The sequence below is a fragment of the Tenrec ecaudatus genome, chromosome 15 (genome assembly GCF_050624435.1).
Source record: "Tenrec ecaudatus isolate mTenEca1 chromosome 15, mTenEca1.hap1, whole genome shotgun sequence".
Classification (NCBI taxonomy): domain Eukaryota; kingdom Metazoa; phylum Chordata; class Mammalia; order Afrosoricida; family Tenrecidae; genus Tenrec; species Tenrec ecaudatus.
In genome coordinates this window covers 41,151,925-41,175,131 of record NC_134544.1, presented here as the reverse complement: position 1 = coordinate 41,175,131, position 23,207 = coordinate 41,151,925, and the positions used below count along the sequence as shown (strand labels likewise).

The window sequence follows — 23,207 nt, the reverse complement described above, 5'->3', positions numbered from 1 at the left end:
CTCCATTCTATGGAGTTTTTCTGGAAGGACATCGCTGAACCTTTCTTTTGAGGCATCTCTGAATAGGCTCCAGTCTTCAACCTCTCTGATGGTAATGGCAGTGCTTAACCATTTGTTCCCTGAGGTGCTAGAAGTAATTCTTGGCCCAATGGCTCTAGCTCCACACTACAGACTCCCTGTGGTCTGCAAGTAATGGAGGGGACAGCCTCAGCAGCAGACAGTCAAAGGCAACCACAGACCGTGGGTTGGCCGGGGAGGGTCGTTTCTGACCATCATCGTAAGAGAAGCCTGCCTCTCAATATCTCTGATGATAACTGACCCTGGTTCTTCTCGCCCTCCTCTCTCCTAAGAGAAATCTTACAGGAGATCCAAAGGCTCCGACTAGAACATGAGCAAGCTTCACAGCCCACCCCAGAGAAGGCGCAACACAACCCCACTCTGCTGGCAGAACTCCGGCTCCTCAGGTAAGAGAAGTGGCCCGCGGCACCCAGGGAATGTATCTGAGATCCTTCGGAAAGTCGTCCCCTGTCTTGCCAGCAAACGACCCTTCGCCACCGTGCACTGCTGATGTGTGTTGCTTCTGTATTGAATAGCACACAGCTAGCGACTGAGACTCGGGCAAAGGGTGTTTGTATTTCAGTCTTTCATTTCCTACAGTGGAAAGGAAACCCTGATTTCTAAACAATGAATAGAGTCTCTCGCTGTAAAAACAGAACATTAAACACAGCTCTTTTTAGTTATTTACACTGACGTTGGTAGCTGTAGGATACAAGTAGTCTGCAAGACAGACACCTAAAAAGCTAACCTCACGTTCCACTCCCAAATGTATTTGATGTGACTCAGCACCCAGTGTTTTAAAACTGCCTCTGGCTTTTTAACTTTAAAATGAATCTGCAAACCCATAAAGAGGAATCTGATTTTATTTTTTCATTTATAAATCATTTTATTGGGGGCTCCTCCAGCTTTTATAAAAATTCATACATCAATCATATCAAGCACATTTTGGAATCTGGTTTTTAATTGCTTAAGCTTTGTCCCTCATTTTATATGCAGATCATAGAAAATAGGCCTTAGACCTTGTTTTTCTGCAAAGGAATTTAAAAGGCCGACTGGAGCCCTGGAAGGGTTATGAATTCCATGGTGGGTTTCTAACTAGAAAACAGGCCTTCACACCCTCCCGCTAGTCTGTGGGAAGAAGATGAGGCTTTCTACTCCTGTAATAGTTACCGCTCAGAGTCCCACAGAGGCAGTTCTGCTCTGTCCTATGTGGTCACTATGAGTTTGAGTGGACACAGTGACAGTGTGTTTTAGAATGTTGTCGCCGCGAGTCGTGTGGGGCTGTCAGGTAAGCTTCAGACTGCTGGTCACAAAGGAGGTGTTTCTATGGGAGGAAAACGAAGCCGTCTGCTCCCATCGTGGGGGACATGTCAGTCTGTTAGCACTCCAAATCCACCAGCGGTCACCAAAGAAACATGAGGCCTACTGCCCCATCCAAAGGGATAGCCTTGGAAACCCCGTCAGTTCTACTCCGACCTCTGGGCTCCTCGGGAGTTGGAATCGACCCCAAGACACTGAGTTTGGCTTTAATTCTGAGCGTTGACTAAGGGGCTCTCGGGGTGCAGCCGTTCAGCACCTCTCTGCTGACTGGAACGTTGGTAGTTCGAGCCCGCCAGCCTCTCCAAGGAGAAAGGGCCTGACAATCTATCTACTCTTGTCCTGATTCCAGCTGAGAATAGAGACACAGGGAGCAGTTCTACTCTGTCCTATAAGGTTGCTCTGAGTCGGAACCAACTTGATGGCACTCAAGTATATCATGAAATATTGCAGTTGGAAGAGACCTTAGATCAGCGGTTCTCAACCTGTGGGTCGTGACCCTGTTGGGAGTCGAATGACCCTCTCACAGGGTCGCTCCCCTAAGTCTGAAAATATATTTCCAATGGTCTTTGGAACCGAGACACCACTCCTCTATCTGTCTCCAGGCAGGTCCACCCACATGCAGATACACCTACAGACAAGTATCCGGTGTGAAGACTGTTCCCCGTGCTATACTGTGCTTCAAGACAAAATTTCATTGATTTGTCATTAGAAATAAGTATTTCACAATATATAATTACATATTGTTTCGTGATTAATCACTATACTTTAATTATGTTCAATTTATAACAATGAAAATACATCCTGCATATCAGATATTTACATTACGACACACAACAGTAGCAAAATTAGTTATGAAGTAGCAACAAAAATAATTGTATGGTTGATGGTCACCACAACATGAACTGTATTAAAGGGTTGCGGCATTAGGAAGGTTGAGAACCCCTGCCTTAGAAGGTCCTCTGGTTCAACCCCGGCATTTCAACGCCCTCCTCGGAGCCAGAAGGCTCTAATCCTGCCCACTGCACAAACGCCGTCCGGGTCAGAATGAAGTCCATGTCAGACGGACTTAGCCCCAGGCCTCGAATCGGACAGACACTCAAGCATATTTTTCTAGTCAAGAACCCCAAAATTAGCCCATAGACAGTCCCTCTTAAAAATGTCACCTTCACCTTTCACAAGGCAATTGTTCGTTAGCAAGAATTGCATCCTTTTCCTCTTATGGTTTGGTTGTCCTGTTCCTTCCGGCTCCACTAAACTCTGCAGCATACTTTCCATGGAAACAGGGGCCCCTTCCCAGGACCCCTGGTCAGAATTGTCTTCCTCCTTCCATCGAATGTAAAGTAAGCAGGCTCTGATGACTACATTTGGACCCGTCCATCTCTATTGGTTGGGCTTATATGCATATTAATCACAGACTTTTCAGGGCGTTCAACTTGAGCCCTGTTCTTCTGACATGTTAGCGTCTAAACACTTCATCACATAAGATCCAGCCTTTCAGGCTCTGCTTGCTCTCTGGCTGGGAGCCATTGTGCCTCTCCTCAAGCCCGTGTGCCTGGTCAGAGGAGCCAACCAGAACGAGTTGATTTGTGGAAAGAAGTGCAGAAGCCACAGTGGGGAGGAACTGCTTGCTGAGAAAAGATTCTTTAGTGCACTTGAATAACAAAACCACCCAGGGGAATAGAAGCAGGAAGCATTCTTTCTCAACCTCTATGATCTCTGGTCTTAGGACGAGGACATAGAAAGGATGGAAACTTCAAGAAGAGAGAGGGTTTAAGTGAATGCTTATCTGACCGTTAATTTTTCCAGATAGGATGATGTAGGTCCTCTGTACTCACACACAGTTGTGTCTGATGCACAGAGAAAAAGAACTGGATGAAGCAACTTGGCAATAGGGCAGTCACTCTTCTGCACATCAGAGTGCCTCGTCGCTAACTGAACGGTCGTTTATCCCCTTGTTGGAGGGATGATGACTAGGATTTTTTTATAAGTGTGTGATTGGCTTTTTAGAAAGCATTTGCTTTCAAAACTTGCGGTGCTCTTTGGAGAAGAGGGGCCTGGGAAGCTTCTTGTTGTTCCTGAATCACTGGAGAGGCGTTTCCCAGCCGGTTTCTTCCCTCTCACATGTGTTGGAATCAACTCCTTGGGAGTCGGTCATCTGTTGCCCATATGTCTTCAGAGAAGTACATCAAGAATGCTGGTAGAAGGAAAGCCAGTGAGAACCTGTCTTGGGTGCTTTGAACATCAGGAGGGGCCAATCCCTGGGGAAGAACACCATGCTTGAGAAATATAGGTCAGGATTTTCAAAAGGAAGACCCACAACCAGTTTGATTGGCCCAGTGACTCTAACAGCGGGCTGAGCACACCAATGATTGTGAGGGTGGCCCAGCCCTGGGCAGTATCTCGCTCTCTTCTACGGATGGTCCTAGGAGTCAGAACCGACTCGAAAGCCCCTAACAATAGCAACAGCGGTGTTTGTGGCCACACATGCCAAAACAAACATCATTCTGATCCATCCTCCTGTCTTCAACTTGTGGGCATCTCCACCACCCTGAAGAGCAGGCTTTCTCTTCTCATTCCTGGTCCCAGCCAAGCCAAAGACTTGGCTCTGTAAAGAAGGTTTGGCTTTTGGCCTTCACTATCAGCTTGTGGACAATGGCTGGGGCCCAATACCTAAGCCACCTAACTCCCTAGTTCCTTTTCCTCCATTTAATATATATATATATATATATTTTATATGTATATGCCATTTTTTCTCTTGTACTTTAGCCACAAAGAGGCGGAAAGTCAAGTTTTCAGCTTAGATATAGCATTTCAGTAGGACTATAGAAGAGGACAAGGTTCAGTCTCCAGCCAGCGCAGAGCCACCACCCATCTTTCAATGGAGACTAGTAGGTTCCTGTGATGCTGAATGGGTTTCAGACAAAGCTTCCAGGTGAAGACAGCTTAGGAGTAAAGGCTTGGCACTCTGCTTCTGAAAACCAGCCAATGGTGAGCTGATGAGTCCAGTGATGCATCCTGCACCTCATCATGGGGATGGTGCAGGAACAGGTGGACTTTCGCGCCATTGTTGGTGAAGTCATCCTGAGTCAGAGGCTGACGGAACGACAGCCACCAGCACCATCAGACAGACATTTCTGGGTGATAATTTGACCCACACTACACACTAAGCTCTACAGACACTGTTCTTCATTATCCTTATAACGAACCTGGGACACAGATACTTTTATTGTCCCCTTTTGATCCAGGAGGAAACTGAATTTCAGGGACATTAAATCATGTGCCTCAGTTCCCACACAGTGAGGGTTCTATTCCCTTTATCTCCCGTGTGGACACTTATAACAAGGTTTTCCTCGGTTCTCTGCCTCCGCTCCATCCACGCTGCTATCAGAATTCACATTAACTCTCCTCGTGGGGTCATCTTCATTTATTCAACACATATCTCAAAATGCAGGAATTTTTCTAAGCATTATGATGAAGAATAAAAGCAGATGCTTCTGGGCCCAAAGAGCTTATAGTCTAAGGCAGTGGTTCTCCACCTCCCTAATGCCACAACCCTTTCATACAGTTCCTCATGTTGTGTGAACCACCCCCAACCGTCAAATTATATTTACTGCTACTTCATAACTGTAATTTTGCTACTGTTATGAATCGGGTGACCCCCTGTGAGAGGGTCATTCGACACCCCCCCAAAGCATCACAACCCACTGGTTAAGAACGACTGGTCTAAGGGTAAAACATAGATCAAATAATCATACAATTAATGTACATAAAAGTAACCTGATAGATGTGCTAGAAGAAATTTTATTTTCAGTCATGCTAATCAGAACTGCTTGGTAGTCTATGATAGATATATAGACCAATGGATTAAAATAGAGACCCAGAAATGCATACAAGCAAGCACCTATAGACACCTGACTTTTTTCTAAGGATTTAAACACATTTAATAAATGGTGCTTGGAAAAAATGAATCTTCACCTGCAAAAGAATGAAATAGGACTCATACCTCATACCAAGTACAAAAATGGACTCAAGATGGATTAAAGGCCTAAATATAAGCCCTACAACCATAAGGATCATCAATGAAAAAGTAGAGGTAAACTTAAAAACCCTAATACAAGGCATAAATGCACTACCAAACATACCAAAAAACACCCACGCTACAGAAGACAAAAAGATAATTTCTAAAAATTAAACATTTCTAAACTTCAAAAAAAAATTACATTTATGTACAACAAAAGATTTCATCAGAAGAGTAAAAATAGAACCCACAGATTGGGAAAGCATACATGGCAATGCTACATCAGACAAAGGGTGAATTTTTTTAATCTATAGAAAACTACCATGCCTTAAGTTTTAAAAATACAAATAATCAAAACTGGGCATAAGACTAAATAGACAACTTACTAAAGATAACATCTAGGCAGCCAACAATCATATGAGGATATATTTGCATTCATTATCCTTAAGAGAAATACGAGTTAAAACCACATTGAAATACCACCTAATACCGACATTCTTAGCAAAATTAAAAAATAATAATAATAAATGCTGGAAAGGATGTGGGCAGGTAAGGTATTGTTGGTGGGACTGCAGAATTATACAACCACTGTAGGAAACAGGAGGGCACTTCCTGAAATAAATATGAAAACAACTCCCTCGTGATCCTGCTATGTTAGTCAATCTCTCTACTTGGCATATACCCTAGAGAAATGAAAAGCAAACAGACGTGTGCACACCCATGGTTGTTGCAGCAGTCTCTAGACTAACAAAAGGATGAGGCCCATCAAAAGCCCTGTCTGCTGAGGAATGGATGAGCAAACTCTAGTACACATGCATAATGGAATGTCTGGATCCCTAAAACCCAGGACCAGTCTGTCAAACACCTCATGGCACGGACAACATGGAGGACATCATGCTCTGCAAAGTTACTCAGCCTCATAAAGATAAATGCATTTCATTGCACCGTCGCACAAAAGAAAAATGGTTTTCACATCAAAGGAAAAGATTCTAAAGACTACTTCAAGCCCAGGTCCAAGAGGTGAGGGCGGGTAATACGAGGGAAGGAACAGGGAGGGAAGGGGGGACGGTGGTGGGAAAGGGGAAAAGAGCACAAGCAAGAAGAACCACGTACAGGGGTTCCAATAGAACATCATCACTGTTCGGATGAGATCAGCCGTGCGGCCACACACAGTGTGCTTCTCTTGGTAGGTGCTATAGTTCACAAATAAGAGGGGAAAAGTAAGAGCAAATGCATAAAATTTAAGAACAAAAGCAAAAGAGAGAGGTCACCATCTCGAAGGTCCTTCAGATTCCTCACCCAGCAGACCTAAACACTGTTCTGCGTGGTTACAAAAGGAGGGGAAGCAAACTTGATTTAGAATCTTTTATGCCACATAAGCTAACTTAAGAGAGAGAGAGAGAGAGAGAGAGAGAGAGAGAGAGAGAGAGAAGTTTTCTTTTTAGAAGGAATCATTATCAACCCTACCTTTCACGAAGGAGTCAGAAAATGCTACGCTGAAGAAGGAATGTTTGAGCTAAGCCAGGGAATGAAGGGCCTGGCACCGATTATGGAAGAGTCTTGTGGAGAGGAAGCACTGACTGGTGTGAATCTGGCACTTTCCAGGAGCTGACACATCTATTGATCTGGAATGGTGGAATGCATGGTAAGAGATGGAGCTGAGGAAGTAGGCGGGAGAAGACATAAGGTTGTCATGGCCTTAGACTATCTTGAAGGGAATACCATTAGTCCCACCACAGGAAGGAAATCCTGGAAGGATTAGGGTTGCACGCTAAGCCAACACACAGAGTTCGAGTATCACATCAGACTCATGTGAATCAGATCTTTCTCCAGCTTTACTGAAAAATGTCAAGGACTCAGGTAATCAAGAGGCACAGACAAAACCGAGACAGGTCTGAGCTGTTCCATGTGGCTTCCCAGGTCCTCCGCTCCTGCGTGGGACAACATCTCCAAGGGAAGTTTTCCAGGGAGGTCTGTCACCCTGAGCTGGCCTCCTCCTCATTAGTCCCACATAGAGCATTTCCATATCTTTGTGATAAACTAATCATCATTGTTTGGAACTTATTTAAGTCACCATGACTGTCGCCTGAGGACCAATTCATTACTGTGAGATTAAATAAAAACCAGCTCTCTCCCAACAACTAGATGGTCAAGGGGGCACAGTGGCAATTAAGGAAGATAGATATGAGATAAGATAATGATAACAGGTGGGCACAGGGGACTCCTGAAGCACAAATACTCCAGGGTCCAGAACTTTATTCAAGGCAGGTTCATATACAGTTCTTGTCACGTGCCCTGCATTCTGGGACAAGTTCTCACACAAGAGATTGTTGACAATTTCTTAGAAAGCAAACAAAGAAGCAAGAATATCTATAGCCAATTAGACCATGGTCTGGAGAGGGGTATAACGTGGACACCTTCTAAATGCTGTAGTTCAGCCATTCCCCAGGGAACAGGATAGAAAGCAGTTACTTTATCTCAGTTGACGGTCAGACTTTCAGAGACTCAGCTCCCTGGAAAGTCCTGACAGCTTTGTTCCACAGCCTTGCTTAAATCATGGATTAAAAAACAAAAACAAAAAACAAACAAAAGAGTTGTACAACCAGCACAAAAGAAAAAGAAAGAAGCCCATTAAATTACATGGATGTCAAAAACATGTCACGTGAAAGAGTCAGACATGAAAGAATGAAGAGTATGATTCCATTTCTACAAAGTCCAATAATAGACAAAACTACTACCTGGGGAAAAAGTTTGACAGACTACATTGCTTGGACCAAAGCCCACCAATGGTTGTTTTTGTAAGTAAAGTTTTATTGGGACATTTATTCATTCATAGTGTTTGCGACTGCCTTTGTGCTTTATGACAAAGTTGAATGATTACAACGAAGATCCCATGGGCATCCTTTGAGAAGTGGATAGAGCCTGGAATAGGGCATCAGGGTAAGTCAAAGAGGCTGCTCATGTTCTGGGTCTTAATCTGTACTGTGAGTGCAAAGTTTGGTTCACTTAGTAAAAAAGTTTAAGCAAACAAAAGAAGAGAGGAAATGAGTTACAGGGAATGAGTAAGTGTGCTCTGTCACTCCGAAGCCCGGGAATTCTAACCAACAGACGACATCCAAAGACAATTGACTCCCGCACATTATTTGACTTTTAGCATCTTAAAACATAAAAAAGAAAGAAACCTCAATGAACATTTCTGGGATGATTGGGTGAACATCAACATTATTAAGGGACACCTGTGTTAGGAAGACAGCTAAGACCTATATTTGCAGAGAGAAATCAGCTGTTATTATGAAGAAAACACTTGCTGAAATGGAAACAAACTAACATCACACTAGAAATCTCAAGAAAAACAAGTATCATCTTTCATATCTATTCTTTGTTTAAAAAACAGACATCACAGGCAATAGAAAGAAAACAGCTTTTATCAAATTCTTCTTTGAGAAAACTTGGTAACGTAAGATTACGTTTTTCTGTTGTGTGTGTGTGTGTGTGTGTGTGTGTGTGTGGTTTTTTTAATGGAATCGTGATGTCTAATGGAAGTCTGAAGATTCCAGACTTTTTCATTTCGTTGACAAGTTTAATTTTTGTGTGTGCTAATTCTGAGCCCTCGTGGTGTAGAGATTACATGTTGGGCTGCGGTCCTTCCTCATGGTCGGCAGTCCTAAAGCACCAGGAGCTCCGTGGGATAGACTGGGCTTTCTACTCCCGTAGACAGCTGTCGTCTTGGAAACTCTCAGGGGGTTGTTATGAGTCAGCATTGGCTTTGGATGGCAGTGAGTTTTAGAATGTTGAGAAACAGCATAAAATCAAGTACTGAATTTTTGCCAAATAATGGTATCTTTTAAAAGGACCATCATCTGTTCCTATCCATTTCATAAATGATGGTACACATCTTAGGTTTTTGTATTTTCTCAAACTTCCAAATCTACATAAAAGCTGTACAAATGGCATAATTCATTTCCTTTCACCAAGAGATAGACATTTTGCCAAATTCTTGTCTCTCTTCTCATGTATATGGATTACATTCAGATTTTTAGGAGCCACTTGAGAGTAAGTTGCTAATACTATTCTTTGCCTCTGATACATATTTCCATGAGTATTCTCTAAGAGTAAACATACTTTCCTACAGAGAAAAGACACAAACCAAACCAACTCAGTTGCCGCTGGTTGTCAGTAACTCGTGGCGACCATGTGCCTCAGAAGAGGATTGTGCTCCAGACGGGTTTCAAGGTGTGATCCTTGGGAAACAGATCATGAAGTCTTTCTTGCAAACAGCCTTGGCACTATCATCTAATCCTCTCTCTGTTTCACTCATAAAAGTTAACATTCATCCATGGTATCATCTAATTCACTGTTTTTGTTCAGTTGTTTCCAATTGTCCCTTGTCCTAAAAGGAAGTATTTTTAGCACACGTATCAAAGTAGCAGTCATTCATCAGGGTCTCAGAATAAGTGACATTCTTTTAAAGAGGAATACATTTAAGTTTATAGAAAAAATCACGACGCGGGCCTCATTGACCTATTTCTCCTTGGGGCAGTGGCAGCTACATCACAGACTTGCTCAGACTCACATCTGAAAATCACTGCTACGTACACTTACATTTATTCTTAAAATTCCTACTATGCTAAATGTACATATGTATCAAATAGTTTCCATTTCAACATTCTTTACATGTGCAGTTCAGGAGCAGTAATTATATTTGTCATGTTATTCTAACTCACCTTTACCCATTATCAGACATCTACATCCCTTTTACTAGAAGCCCAGTGTCTCCTGAGCACTGTACCTTCCTTTTCCCTTCTTCATGCCCACCTGTGGTAAAAACGAATAGACTTTAATCTCTAAAAAAAAGTTTTAAAGAGTATGATTAAATAATTATTTTAATTGAATTCATTCAGATGCATGGAAGGGTGTCCTGTTTGAAGAGATGAAGACTGTAAAATAAGAGCATAAATAATATCTTAAATGTTAAATAATTCTAAAATAGCATGGATTAACTCCCTCTGGGAGTTTTTAAATGCCTCCCTTACTATTTTTTTACTATTAGAATTTTGCTCTCACCTGACTCTCAAGGTGTGCCTGTGGCCAAGAGACCAAAAAAGTATAGAGTCAATATAGATGAGTACTAGAAGTAAATGGGAAACTCTTTCTACCCGTGTAGCAAACCCTCCTGCATGTGCATATGTATGGACAGACAAGGTCAAGGGAAAACCAGCTAAGGGTTTTGTCACGGAAGAGTGTTTTTGAATGGGCCAACACGCTCAAAGCTAGGGTGTTTCAACTCAAGAAATACATACTAAAATAAGATACTATGAAATCTATTAAATGATGCTCTTCATCTGTTGCATTCAGAAAAGAGGCAATTGCAGGAGAAATCACAGGAAGGAGTGCTTCAGTGATAAGTCATAATATCAACCTAAGCTAAAAAAAAAGCTATCTTCAAAAGATTGCTGTATTTATAAGTTAAAAGCTCCTGATGCTTCATAGAGAAAGCCTTTATGAGAATGGGTCAGAGACGGTCCCTCTGTATCACAGAGCTGTCCTCCATGAAATGCTTTCACTGGGATGCCATTGACCTAACTCACTATGACGTTTTATATTGTCCATTTCCATTTCAGAATCCCTATTCTTCCAGTTAATATTGTGGCTGTGCAATTGAGACTAGGCATGTATATTCATACTTTAATAGAAAAAGCCAAATCCACTACCTTAAAGTCTTTTCCAACTCAAAATGATGCTATAGGACAGAGCCGATCTGCCTCATAGGGTTTCCTAGGCTGGGAACCTTTGTGGAAACAGAGTGCCATGACTTTTTCCCAAGTAGCGGCTGATAGGCTTAAACCACCAACCCCTTGCCTAGCGGCCAAGTGCTTTAACCACTGCGCCACCAGGGCTCTTGTACATTACGGTCTATAAGGGTATTGAAAAGTAGTACACTAGGGTTCCAATTCTCTCTCTCTCTCTCTCTCTCTCTCTCTCTCTCTCTCTCTCTCTCTCTCTCTCTCTCTCTCTCTCTCACACACACACACACACAGGTTTATTACAAACAAAACATCTTTCAATATGTCCCTAATCAGCTGCACATAGGTTCCCTCGGTGATAGGCTCATCTTGAGCCCACTTGGCTGCCGTTAAAAAAGTCCTATCAAGGGATGTCCAGCTGTCTACTGATGGACATTGGGTCCCCATCATGCACTCCCCCTCCTTCACGGTGATGTGATTCCCCCCCCCCACCTTTGTTGTTTGAGACCTGGTCTCCTCTGCCCTTCACGATCACCCATGTTGGTGTGCTGCTTCCATGTGGGCTTTGTTGCTTCTGGGCTAGAGGGCCGCTTGTTTGCTTTCAAGCCTTTAAGTCCCCAGTAGCTGGACACCATCAGCCTTCTTCACCACACTTGCTTATGCACACCTTCTTCAGTGTTTATGTGAGGTAGGTGATCACACAATGATTGTTTTTTAACTCGGTGTCTGCTACCTGGTCCATTCAACACTTTGTATTCGCTTAGGCTGTGTGCTTCTTCTCTGTGGGCTTTGTTGCTTCTGAGCTAGATGGCCGCTTGTTTTCCTTCAATCCTTTAAGAACCCAGACACTATATCTTTTTGATAGCCGGGCACCATCAGCTTTCTTCACCACATTTGCTTACACACACGGCTGTCTTCAGTGATCATGTCGGGAAGGTGGGTATCATGCAATGACCATTTAGCAGGGCGAGGTGTTATTGTATTGGGGGAGTATGCATAAGGAGGCCCAATGTCCATCTGCTACCCTACTACTGAACCTATAAATATATGCACATAAGTCTATTTCCCCCATAATCATAAATATATTTACATATGTACATGTCTGTATTTAGGCTTCTCTGTATGCACTTTGCCTCCTACTCCTTTCCTCTGTTTCCTTTTGCTTGGGTAGTGGGGAGGAGATGAGTCACTCAGGGTTCAGGGTAGCAACAATGAAACTCAAAACCTTCCTCTAGTTCTTGAACGCTTCCTCCCCTCCCAAGTATCATGATCCCAATTCTACCTTGCGGACCTGGTTAGACCAGAGGATGCACAGCGGTACAGTAGGGATCTGAAAACACAGGGAATCTAGGATGGATGAACCCCTCAGGGCCAGCGGTGGGAGTGGTGACACCAGAAGGGAAGGGGGTGTAGAAAGGGAGAACCGATCTTGGAGATCTATGTGTGACCTCCTCTCTGGGAGATGAGCAATGTGAAGGTGGGTGAGGGGAGACGCCGGGCAGTGTGAGATAAGATAAAATAATTATTTATAAACTATTAAGGGAGCAGGGGGAGGGAGGGGGGGAAAAAGGAAACCAAACTGATTCCAGGAACCCAAGTGGAAAGCAAATTTTGAGAATGATGAGTGCAATGAATGTATAAGGGTGCTTTGCTCAATTGATGTATGTATGGAATGTGAAAAGAGTTGTATGAGCCCCAATAAAAAGATTAAAAAATTTTTTTAAGTACTATCAAAACAGTGGCTTTCAAGGGGATGGATTAGGCCAACTAAATTCAAGAGAGGTCAGACAGAGAGAGCTAATGGTTATAGCAACTATTTTGGGGTGGGGGGGACTCCCAGAAGGGCAATATTGATAGATTTTTTTTCCTGAAGGAAACAGAACAAGTATTAGGGTTTATTATGAAGAACATTTCAGAAAGTTGAAACTTATTGGTAAGAAAAAATGCCAGGAAAATTGTGTCAAGGTATGTTTTTCCATCGTGACAATGCACCTGCTCTTTCTTCAAATCTGCTACGAGTTCACTGGGAGACTCTCCCCACCTGCCCTGCAGCCATGGTCTTGCCCCTCCTGACTTCTTTTTGCTTCCCAAACTCAAAAGGCATGTAGAAGGAGTCCATTCAAGTCCCTTAAGAATGTCAAAATGACCATTCTGATCCATAAATCAAAGAGCACAGAATTCCTTGGGGAAGTATCAAATTCACTGCTATTGAGTCAATGCTGACTCATAGTGACCAGCCCAGTCTTTCTCTCACATTGCTGCCGGTGATTTTGAACTGCCAGCCATGTGGATCGCAGCCCAACTCATAACCACGACACCACCAGAGTTCCTAGATAGCTGGAAACACCGCCTTCAGAAGTTGATCGACTTAGAGATGGAGCACATGTTGAGAAACAATAGCTTCACATTTTGACACCTTTGTTTAATAGCAGCTTCTGTGATTTGTGGTAATACTTTTTCACTTACCCTCATAAATGGTGAAAACAGCTACACATTTTCAGAGTGTAAACCCTAATGTTTCATGAAATTCAGATGCCTTTGGCATAAGAGTACAATGTATGCTCTACTTATTCACTAATGATCATGAAATAATGGATTTGAGCTTGCTTTAAAAAGTATATATATATATATATATATATATATTTTCACAGATGTGAGCTCTTAATATTCTTCTCCACAGTGTTTCATTTCTTCCCCCACTTAAAGATAATTCTGGTTTCTTTTAGTGTCAGCATAAATGATGGATTATAGAGTGTCCTTAATGGTTTCTATTCTTACTGAGTTTACTAGGCATTTTGAAAAACAACTCTGTAGATAATTTTCAGTTATAGAACAATTATATAGAAACTTCTCTACACTGACTTCATTTTAGGAACTCAGACCCAAAACAAAACAAAGTTTAGATGAACAGCAAGAACTATATATTGCTAAAATTCCACATCCGAAAAAGCACCCTAGTGCATTATGTGGGTGGAAACAATTTAAAATGCACTTTCCTAAATCAGGTTTTCCAACAATAATTTTTGTGAGATTTATAAAAGGGTCTTTGGATTTGGAGGACTCAAAGCCTTGGCCTTTTTCGGCGACATGTGTGGCCTCAAGGGGATCAGAGGCACCGCACAGGACCCGTTGTATAGTGAACATTCAGAAAATATTTCAGGGACCAGTTAGTGAGTTCCGGTAGGGATGGAGAGTTGCTATGGCGTCAGCGCCAACAGGCAGCACAAGGAGACATCGGCCAGTCCTGCTCCAGCATCACCCGCTTCTGTATGGTGGAGACCATTGTTGCCGCTCCCATGGAAACCCAGCTCACGGGGGCTTTTGTTCCTGCTCACTGACCGTCCACTTTTCCAAGCCTGATATCCTTTTCTAGTGACTGCTTGATCTTTCCCAAGGACCCGTCTGAAGGGAAAGAGACGGTAGGGAGATCCCACTGTAGAGTACAAGGGGGAAGTGTCTAAAAGGACTTAAGCCTAAGTTTGTATGACTTCTGGCAAATGAAAGGACTGCCCAGGCGATAAGTGTGCCCTCAGTCGAGGACAGTTTCCTCCCTGGCGACCCTGAAAGGGCCTGTTTGGCGGGAATCAAGTGTCCACGGAGGGAGGACCACGATGAACACAGTGGGTTGAACGCTGTTTCGGATGACAGCCGCCTCTCTCTCTTAGGCAGCGCAAGGATGAGCTGGAACAGAGGATGTCTGCTCTCCAGGAGAGCCGGAGGGAGCTGATGGTGCAGCTGGAAGGGCTCATGAAGCTACTAAAGGTAAGACGTCTCCAACAACCGTGTCCTAGGCCTGTGAGTGTGGCATTTGTAAATCGTTTTTATACATGACGTGCAATGGTTTTTCCAACTACTGCATGTCAGGTCCCCAACATGTTGTTCCAAGCTCATCTAGAGGGCCGTACGCATCCACATCCCCTTTTCTGGAGCAAGCCTGATGAGGACCTTCATGGGGCAACTTCTTCCTAGCTTAGCTGGTGTCCCCTCACAAATGATGAGATTGAGTTCATGTAGCAGTTTTTATATTGCGTCCTTTTCAGCAAGTCTGACTAGATTGAACAGAGGCTGATGTCTGATGCAGACAATCAAGATACAGTCATCATTGGTGATGACAGTTTTATTAAGAGGAGCACCTCCTCATTACAGTAAAATATTTGATCTCATCTGTGTGACTTCAGCAGCAAGTCACAGGACATCCATGGGCCTCAAATGCAAATGTGATCACCTTCGTTTTTCAGGAGGCAAAGTGTGTACTAAAACCAGTGAGAGAGGTCCTTCGTGGCGTGACGTAACCTGCCGTATTCTTTGAGAAACGGCATTCTTTTTTTAATGAAGTTTTAGGCCCTTTACCATTTTATGTGAATTACATTTCTGGTATTTCAAATTTTATAAAAATACTAATTGTGGCCACATAGACACACTTAGTCCAATAGACGCGGCAGTACTGTGCACTCACCCTTATGCCAGGCCTGAGGCACACAATCATGCGCCAGTGCGCACTAGGTCATGCCAAAGGCACACTGGTAGGAGGGCGGCGAGGGGGCGGCCCTGTCAGCTCAGCTGTCAGCTCAGGATGATCTTCTGGCTTTCAGTGCTTGGAGTCCCCACATCCCCAGCACACCATCATTTGTTGTTACTGTGTCTTCTCCCTTCATTCACTCTTTCTTCTCTCGCTCTTCTTTTTTTGGCTTCTTTCAGTCATTTATTGATTTAACACATTTTCTTAAATACGTGTTTCCGGCTCTGTTCTATGTGCCCTTGTCCCATGAATAACATTTCTTTTGTTTCTCCTTACCGTTTTACATTTTAGTCAACTCGTTCTGCCATCCGTGTCCTCTTTAATTATCGGTGTTGGGAATTCTTTTTCTTTACTGAAAAAAAAATGCAACCCCAGTGTGTTAGATCTATGACATACAGAACTCTGTTTGTGTGGCCGTACCATGGATGGTAGAGTTGGACCGAATCACGAAGAACTTGCTGCTCTTTCTGGCTTAGTCTCGCTCGATGGTGCGCTAAATCTCCTACTGATTCCTTTTCCAAATGGACCCAGTAAAGGGCTTTGAGCCCATCACTCGTTTCACAGAACTGAAGGAAGCTGTGAAAGCAGCTACCTGCTGATGGGCCTCCCACAACAGTCCGGGGATAGGAATCTGCGTACCAGTTACCAGTAGCCATCTTGGCTTGCACCTGACTCAGCTGAGCTCGCTTGAAGGTGCCAGCCTGGCTGACACTGGGCTAGAGAGAGGTGGTGTGGAAAGATAGTTAAGTGCCCAGAGGACTCAGAGGGGCCTGTAGACTCAACTCCAAAGAAAATAAACTTGGAACTCCAGTCCCTGAGGAGGGAGAGGCCTGGCCTGGTCCTCCAAGCCACGTTGGCATGTTCCCCTCCCTCTCCATGCCCTTCCCACTCTGTGCGCACTCTCACTGGAACCCTGGGTAATGTAACTCTTATCGATTCCATCTCTCTGTAGGAGGAAGAGTTGAAGCAGGGAGTAAGTTATGTCCCCACTGCAGGTCTTAACTAACAATGGAGGGGCCGCCGTCCTGCTGTCTTTCTCGTTGCTTTTGCCTCTAATGTATGTTCATGCTTCCGTTTGGAAAGAAAGAAAAAAATCATACTAATTTGCTTCCTTTTTGATGTAGTGCTTGAATTGAGATATACGGAAACTTTTAGCTTCTTTTTTTTTTTTTTGTAACTGTTACTACTGTTGGCATCCAAAGAAGAGCTGTGACATTTCTTAGAAGAGGGAACAAATCGTAATGTGTTTGGGTCTGTCCCAATCTCCTAGGGTCTAGTTTCAAATCAGTGTAGCACTTTCCTGGGCTGTTGACCAGATCCTTCTCAGAATTAATGTCCCCATCATAGTCACTAAAGCTTCCCAGACGTAAAATGTTAGCTTCAAACCCACAACCCCAAGAAGCTGACCACTAACTACATCCTCTCACCCTCCGAATACTGTCTCCGTTTTAGTGTAAAGACGTGGGACTTTCTTTTATAAAACACTGATGATTCAATATCTCAGCCATGGCCTGACGATGATGCACTGTCCCCGACTGGTCACCAAAACGTGCCCAATGTCATGAGAGAAGAGACTGTTCTCGCTCTGCCCTTGTGGTTCTTTCCCCAAGCAGAGCCCCTACCACTGAGCGAGACTACTCTCTAAAGCAGTGGTTCTCTACCTTCCTAATGCCACGACCCTTTTACATAGTTCATGTGGTGATGCCCCCCAAACTTAAAATTATTTTCGTTGCTACTTCATCACTGTCATTTTGCTACTGTTATGAATCAGGCTACCCCTGTGAAAGGGTCGTTTGACCTTCAAAGGGGTCTCGACCCACAGGTTGAGAACCGCTGCTCTAAAGAATACGCCACGCTCCACCTCTGTCTTTTCCATGAGAACATTTCTGGTCTGTGAGTTCACAAGTGTCTTGCACACATCTTCCTTGGAAATAGGCACCTTGTGACTCTAAATTTAGTCTAGACCAGAACCTGGCATCTAGTCCTGTGGTCAGGTCCAGAAGCCAGTAGAGGGAGCAGCATACTCAAAAAATAAATTAAATAAAATCAAACTAAACAAAAGCAGTTTTCATTTCAAATGCATGTCCCAAGCTGTGTATGACCATAGATCCCACTCGCTGGCATCGTTTCCAAGCTTTACATTATCTGCGTGGATCCATTAGAACCACAATTTCAACGCATCTTCCGATTCTTCTGTATTCTCTTTTCTATTATTCATTGTGTGTGTTTGTGTGTGACAAAGACTCTGTTTGCAAAATGCTGAACACATGTGACCTTTTGTTCCCATGATATGTAAAACACAAACAAATGAGGAAAGTGTAAAGCCAAACCAATCTGTACTGTCCAACAATAAAGACAATGTATTACATGATTTTGTATTTTGTGAAAAAAAATTACTTTCCAAACAGTCAGCTTTTACTGAGAGATCGTCAGTCCCCTGGGTGAATGACACACCGAATGTAGAGCCATAAAGGCGTCCATGGGCTGTTGTTGTCACGCTTCCAACACACGTAGATCATAGTCTGGGGAAAAGGCCTTCCGTGTAGGCCATCTCTTTGCCTAGGGCCTCTCTTCTTTCCTATCTCTTACTTAGCATGTGGAATTCATGGTTAACACTCTCGGCTGCTAACCAGAAGGTTAGGAGTTTGAGTCCACCCAGAGCACCTCGGAAGAAAGGCTTGGCAATCTACTTCTGAGCGAGCATAGCCATTGAAGACCCTCTAGAGTAAAGTGCTCCGGAGACCCACGTGGGGTGGTCATACTCAGAGCTATTCACAAATTGGCAACTGCTTTCCTTCATGTAGAAGCCTAGGTTGGTGCCCAGGTTAAGTGGAATTGGTGGTTCCAACCCATCAGCTGCTCATAGGAGAGAGATGTGTCAGGAAAGACTCATGACCTTGCAAACGCTATGGGGTAGTTGTACTCTGCCCGACAGGTTACTGTGAGTCGGAATCAACTCAACAGTAGAGTTTGAGTTACTTAGCATGTATATCAGGGGAAAAGACAAGGTTCAAAGATCACTTTCTTCCTCCTAGTAGAGAGAGGCTAAGCTTAGTTCCTCGGCCAGTAGGCCTTGCTTAGCCATTTCCCATGGGAATCTGTTCTCTACCATTTCCCAGGCAACACAAACTTGAAAGGTGCCGTGGACCAGGGAGTTTATAAACAGAGGGATGCATTGAGCCAAACTAGGCCAGTGTCCCTCAGTATCATTGCCACCATGCCTTCCATTGCCTCCCAACTGGGACCTGCAGGCGCTTGTGGGCATTGGATTTGGGACAGTAGTGGCTTCTATGTAAGTTACCACCCAGATGTTGGCCAAGAATCATTTGGGGACTGGGAGAGTTTGGTCATTTTACTCATTAACTTATTTGATAATCAAGCTGCTTTCTATAAATGGCATAAGGCAGCTTACATCAATTCCTAAAATGGAAATAGAAAGCTCAAAAGCCAAAGAGGAGACAAAGTGGGTGGGCTCATCATCAAGGATAGGATGTGTTCCTTTCAGCTTCCTGACAAGGAGACAAAGAAAGGAAGGCAGTCCGGGGCTTTCTTGGAACAAAAATGCCAGTTCTCAAGAGGGTGAAATTCCTGTTGGCATAAAATAGCAACAGAAGTTTTCACATGGAGCTTCAGAGAAGGGGTTTTGGACAATGACATGAAAAAAAATGTACTAGTAGATTTCACAAGTTGACCCATTGTCAAAATGACTTGCTTTGGCCAGTAGTCAAATTACAAGGAGAGTCCCAGAAGTCCCAACCCCCCTGAGGCGGTTATACATGGAGTCGAGCACAGGTGATTCAAATGCATATATTCCCAGTGGTATGGCATCATCTGAGGAGAGAATGGAGAGGATTTTGCCTGGTATCTGCTTCTAAATTCTGCTTTTATTTACGATCTTTGTCTCTTTGGGGACTTCCACTTTGTAAAATTCAACCTAAAACAGCCCACACACAAAAAAAATTGTGCTTGATTTTAATAACCTCTACTTTCTTTATCCTAAGTCTGCGTGGTTCCATGTAGTTATACTGGCATATATGATTCCTACATATCTTTTGTTTCTTGTTAGAGGTGATGCATGCATTTATCCCTCCCTTGAGGAGAGAACACACACAAAAAAATAGTGCTGTAATATGATGACTATGGTATCATAAACAATAAATCTTTTTTTTACAAAACTCGAATTGAAGTTATCCTACCCTCTTTCTTCACTGTGTATGTTTTAATATTTATGGATGGAACCATCCCCCAAACGCTCATAAAAATATTCATCACAAAGGCAACGGCAATAGGATGGATGGTTTCTGGTACAGTTGCATTTTCAAATATGTGGGCTCAGTCTAAAACCAAGGATCCTGACCTTGACCTCTGAGAGTTTGACCTCAGTCAAAGTTCTCTGAGAAACACGCCAAGTTAGACTTGAGTGCTAGAGGTGTCAGCTCTTTGGCTGTTGCTTTGAGATCTCTAGTATGTCCATCACCTCCCTGGTACCTCGTTTAAAACAGGTTGAAAATCCCTGGTTCATGGGGCGCCTGTGTATATTTTAAACTAAAGTGTGAGAGCACTTAGATTTTAAAAGATATGAATCCAGGTATAACTATGACTGTAGAGAGATAGACACATATATTTACAATTTGACCTCTGCTTTCCATACACACTTCTCTTCCTTACTCAGCTAACACTTGTCAATTAGGGGAAGAAAGGCAAACATAATTCCAAATGCTAGCTCCTGTTCCCCCATTCTTTTTTCTTTCTCATAACTAGCTGGTCCAACTAACACAAGTAATCACTGGGGTTTCTACTTCCTCCAAACATTTTTCTGGTATGTGAGTCGCCTGGAAAAAAAAAAAAAGAAATGTCCCGACTTGAGTTTCACCTGCTTTTAATTTCCATCTTTCAGGGATGCTATAAAGAGTAAACTAATTGAAAATGCAATATAAAGCCTATCACATAGTGCTCAAGAATGTACTCTCCCAGTCTCTATCTCACATGATTCGTTTTAATTGTGGACTTGATTCAGTCCCTCGGAGAATTAAAAAGCAACTTCCAGCCCAAAAGCCTTAGAAACATCTCACCAGTTCAGGAATGAGCTAAGCAACCTCGGTGACTTGGCTCTACCCCATCCCAGCCTCTTTTCTCATCATTCCCCACAGCCCCTACCCTTCCACTGGATCTCCCAAACCCCTAGCCTTTCTAATGGTCTTTCTCAGGCTGTTTCTAAAACCGAGAATGCCCTGCTTTTTACTCAATGTCGATCTGTTTGCCTGGAAACCCCCACTTGTAAGAGCCAAGTCAAGCGGGACCTCTTGTCTGCTCTCTGAGAAGTGGGCCACTTCATTTGGAACCCCCAGCACTTCCCACGCAGCCGTCCTTTATACAAGCTTCACTCCAGGAAGTCTCCTCAGTGTGGCCAGGATAGTTGGTGGATGTGCATTTGAAGAAATCCTGGAGAGAGGGTTGGCTAGAGCTGGATCTCCCCAGGTTGCTGAATGCAGCCAGACCTGACCTGGGACTTGTCATGCCTGATGGGGTGGAGGTGGGTATACCGTGCCCCGACTCCTTACCATGGCCCACTACTGCCATCTTGCAAGGGCTGGGCTGAGACCACATTAGATATTTGGACTTGCCTCAAGGTATCCTTCATTTCTGGGGGCAAGTGAAAATGAGTATACTTCTTGGAAAAATTCGGGAACTGTGTGAATCATGTCCGACTTCTAGAAGATGTACCAAACAGCAGGGTGAGTGGGCTGAGAGGATGGAGTGGGGAAACTCATTTTTATTTATTCTCAAGGAAGACTGCTGTTTGAAAATTGCCAAGTGTGATCTATGGTTTCCTTCATCTACAAATCAACTCCCTTCTCAGGAATAGGAATATTGGATCTAGATATTGATCTGCCAGGACTGGTGCCCCTGAAGTCTTTCCTCCATTAGTCACTGGGTTCCTTCCAGCAAAGGAGGCTCGCGGAGATGATTCCCTGGAGAGTTTCTTGAGCTGTGACCAGAGGGCCTCATTCTCCGACCAGAGGCCACCAAGTGTCAGGGGCACCACCTGTCAACATGACACTGACTGACACTCCACTGGCATACCCCAATGACAACAGACAAACCCACTTTCCCAGTGACTCCAGCAGAACAGAATAGAGAGGAAAGCCACAGGTGGTCTGTCCTAAGAGGTGTTATTCGTCAAACTGGACAGAGCTTTAAGAAAGAGAGTCATGATCACACACAGGGCTAGGGATCCACCCTCCACAGACCAAGAACTGGATAGAGGCTACCCAGCTGTCCCCGGATGTGCCTCAGGAGTTGCAAGTTTCAGGGAAGATGCAGCTGAATAACATCTTCAGTACAGTCGTCTCCCTAAATTCCTCACACAATCTGATGTCCTGAAATCGCACCAATTGGAGATCCATTTAGCACATGGTGGCTGTTTGTTAGTCATTCACACTTAGTTTCAGCCGATTGTTTTCCCTTAACACATAACCACAGTCTATATACATATATATATATCCTCTTAACATAGGACCACTAATTGGGGAGTGTGAAGGCTGGAAGCAGATGGAAATGGAATAGGAGGAGTAGGGTGTGGAGACTGAGCACTGAGCAGGGAAGGTAGGCTGGAAGTACCTCAGCCAGCCTCCGGTTAGGAGAGTCCACTACAGGAACAGAAGGGAGGACTTTGCCTAGAGCTGAGAGGCCCACAGACCTGAGAGCCACATACAGTTCTTCTCCTTGAAATTTCTACAACCTGGGGTAACCGGGATAAGCAGGGCTGTATTCAGCATAGCCTTGATAGAACCACTGAAATATTGCAATGCGGGCCTCCAACTCTACATCTGAAATCATTGGGTTCAGGTGTGTTCCAGAAAAAAAAATCTGAATTTTTCCAGAGTTCATAAAGGCTGTACAGCACGGTAACCATGTCCGCCGCATTCCATCCTTTGGGACCACAGTAGTTAGGGGAAAACATCATTTTCGGAGCTTTTCGTATTCCCAAATTGTAGCAGTTGTATTTCTGCACTCGTTGGCGAACCCACGGGCTCTCCCATCCTTAAATGTCCTCCCCAAACTAAAGGTTTTGCCTGGCATGGCAGGAGGCCCTGAGCGCACACAGCTGGGTCCATGCCCTGGGCTTCCAATTCTTCTGGTTACTTGCCTCAGGATGACATTGGAAGCTGGGGATTCTGAGTGTCCACAACCCGGAGCAGAAGTATGAGTGATTTTTTTCTGGGATCTGCTCTTTTATTTTGTGGCTTAGTTTTTATTTCTGTACTTTTTCCCAGTCCACTGATTTTACTTTCACGGGTGATGCTGGGCCCTGGAGAGCTAACAGCATGGCCTTATAGTCTGAAGGCTGCAGGTCCATTTGTCTCTGCCCTTAACTAGCACTGAGACTTTGGTAGGAGCCCAGGTGGTGTGGTGATAACACAATGGGCTATGACTCAAATGGTCAGCAGTTCAAAACCACCATCAGTTCTGCGGCAGTAAGACTGTGCTTCTACTCCGTAAACAGTTTACAGTCTCAGAAAGTTTACGGGGCTCACTATGAATCAGC

At 43.8% G+C, this 23,207-nt stretch overlaps 1 protein-coding gene across 2 annotated transcripts in view; it reads left to right on the top strand.

The window, feature by feature from the left end:
- DTNA (dystrobrevin alpha) overlaps positions 1-23,207 on the top strand; it is a 301,290-nt gene that overhangs the window by 252,949 nt on the left and 25,134 nt on the right. For both annotated transcript variants that reach the window (XM_075532539.1, XM_075532540.1), the window contains exons 14-15: positions 351-464; positions 14,805-14,901. In XM_075532539.1, coding sequence (XP_075388654.1) covers positions 351-464; positions 14,805-14,901 — 211 coding nt within the window. The remainder of the gene's footprint in view (positions 1-350; positions 465-14,804; positions 14,902-23,207) is intronic.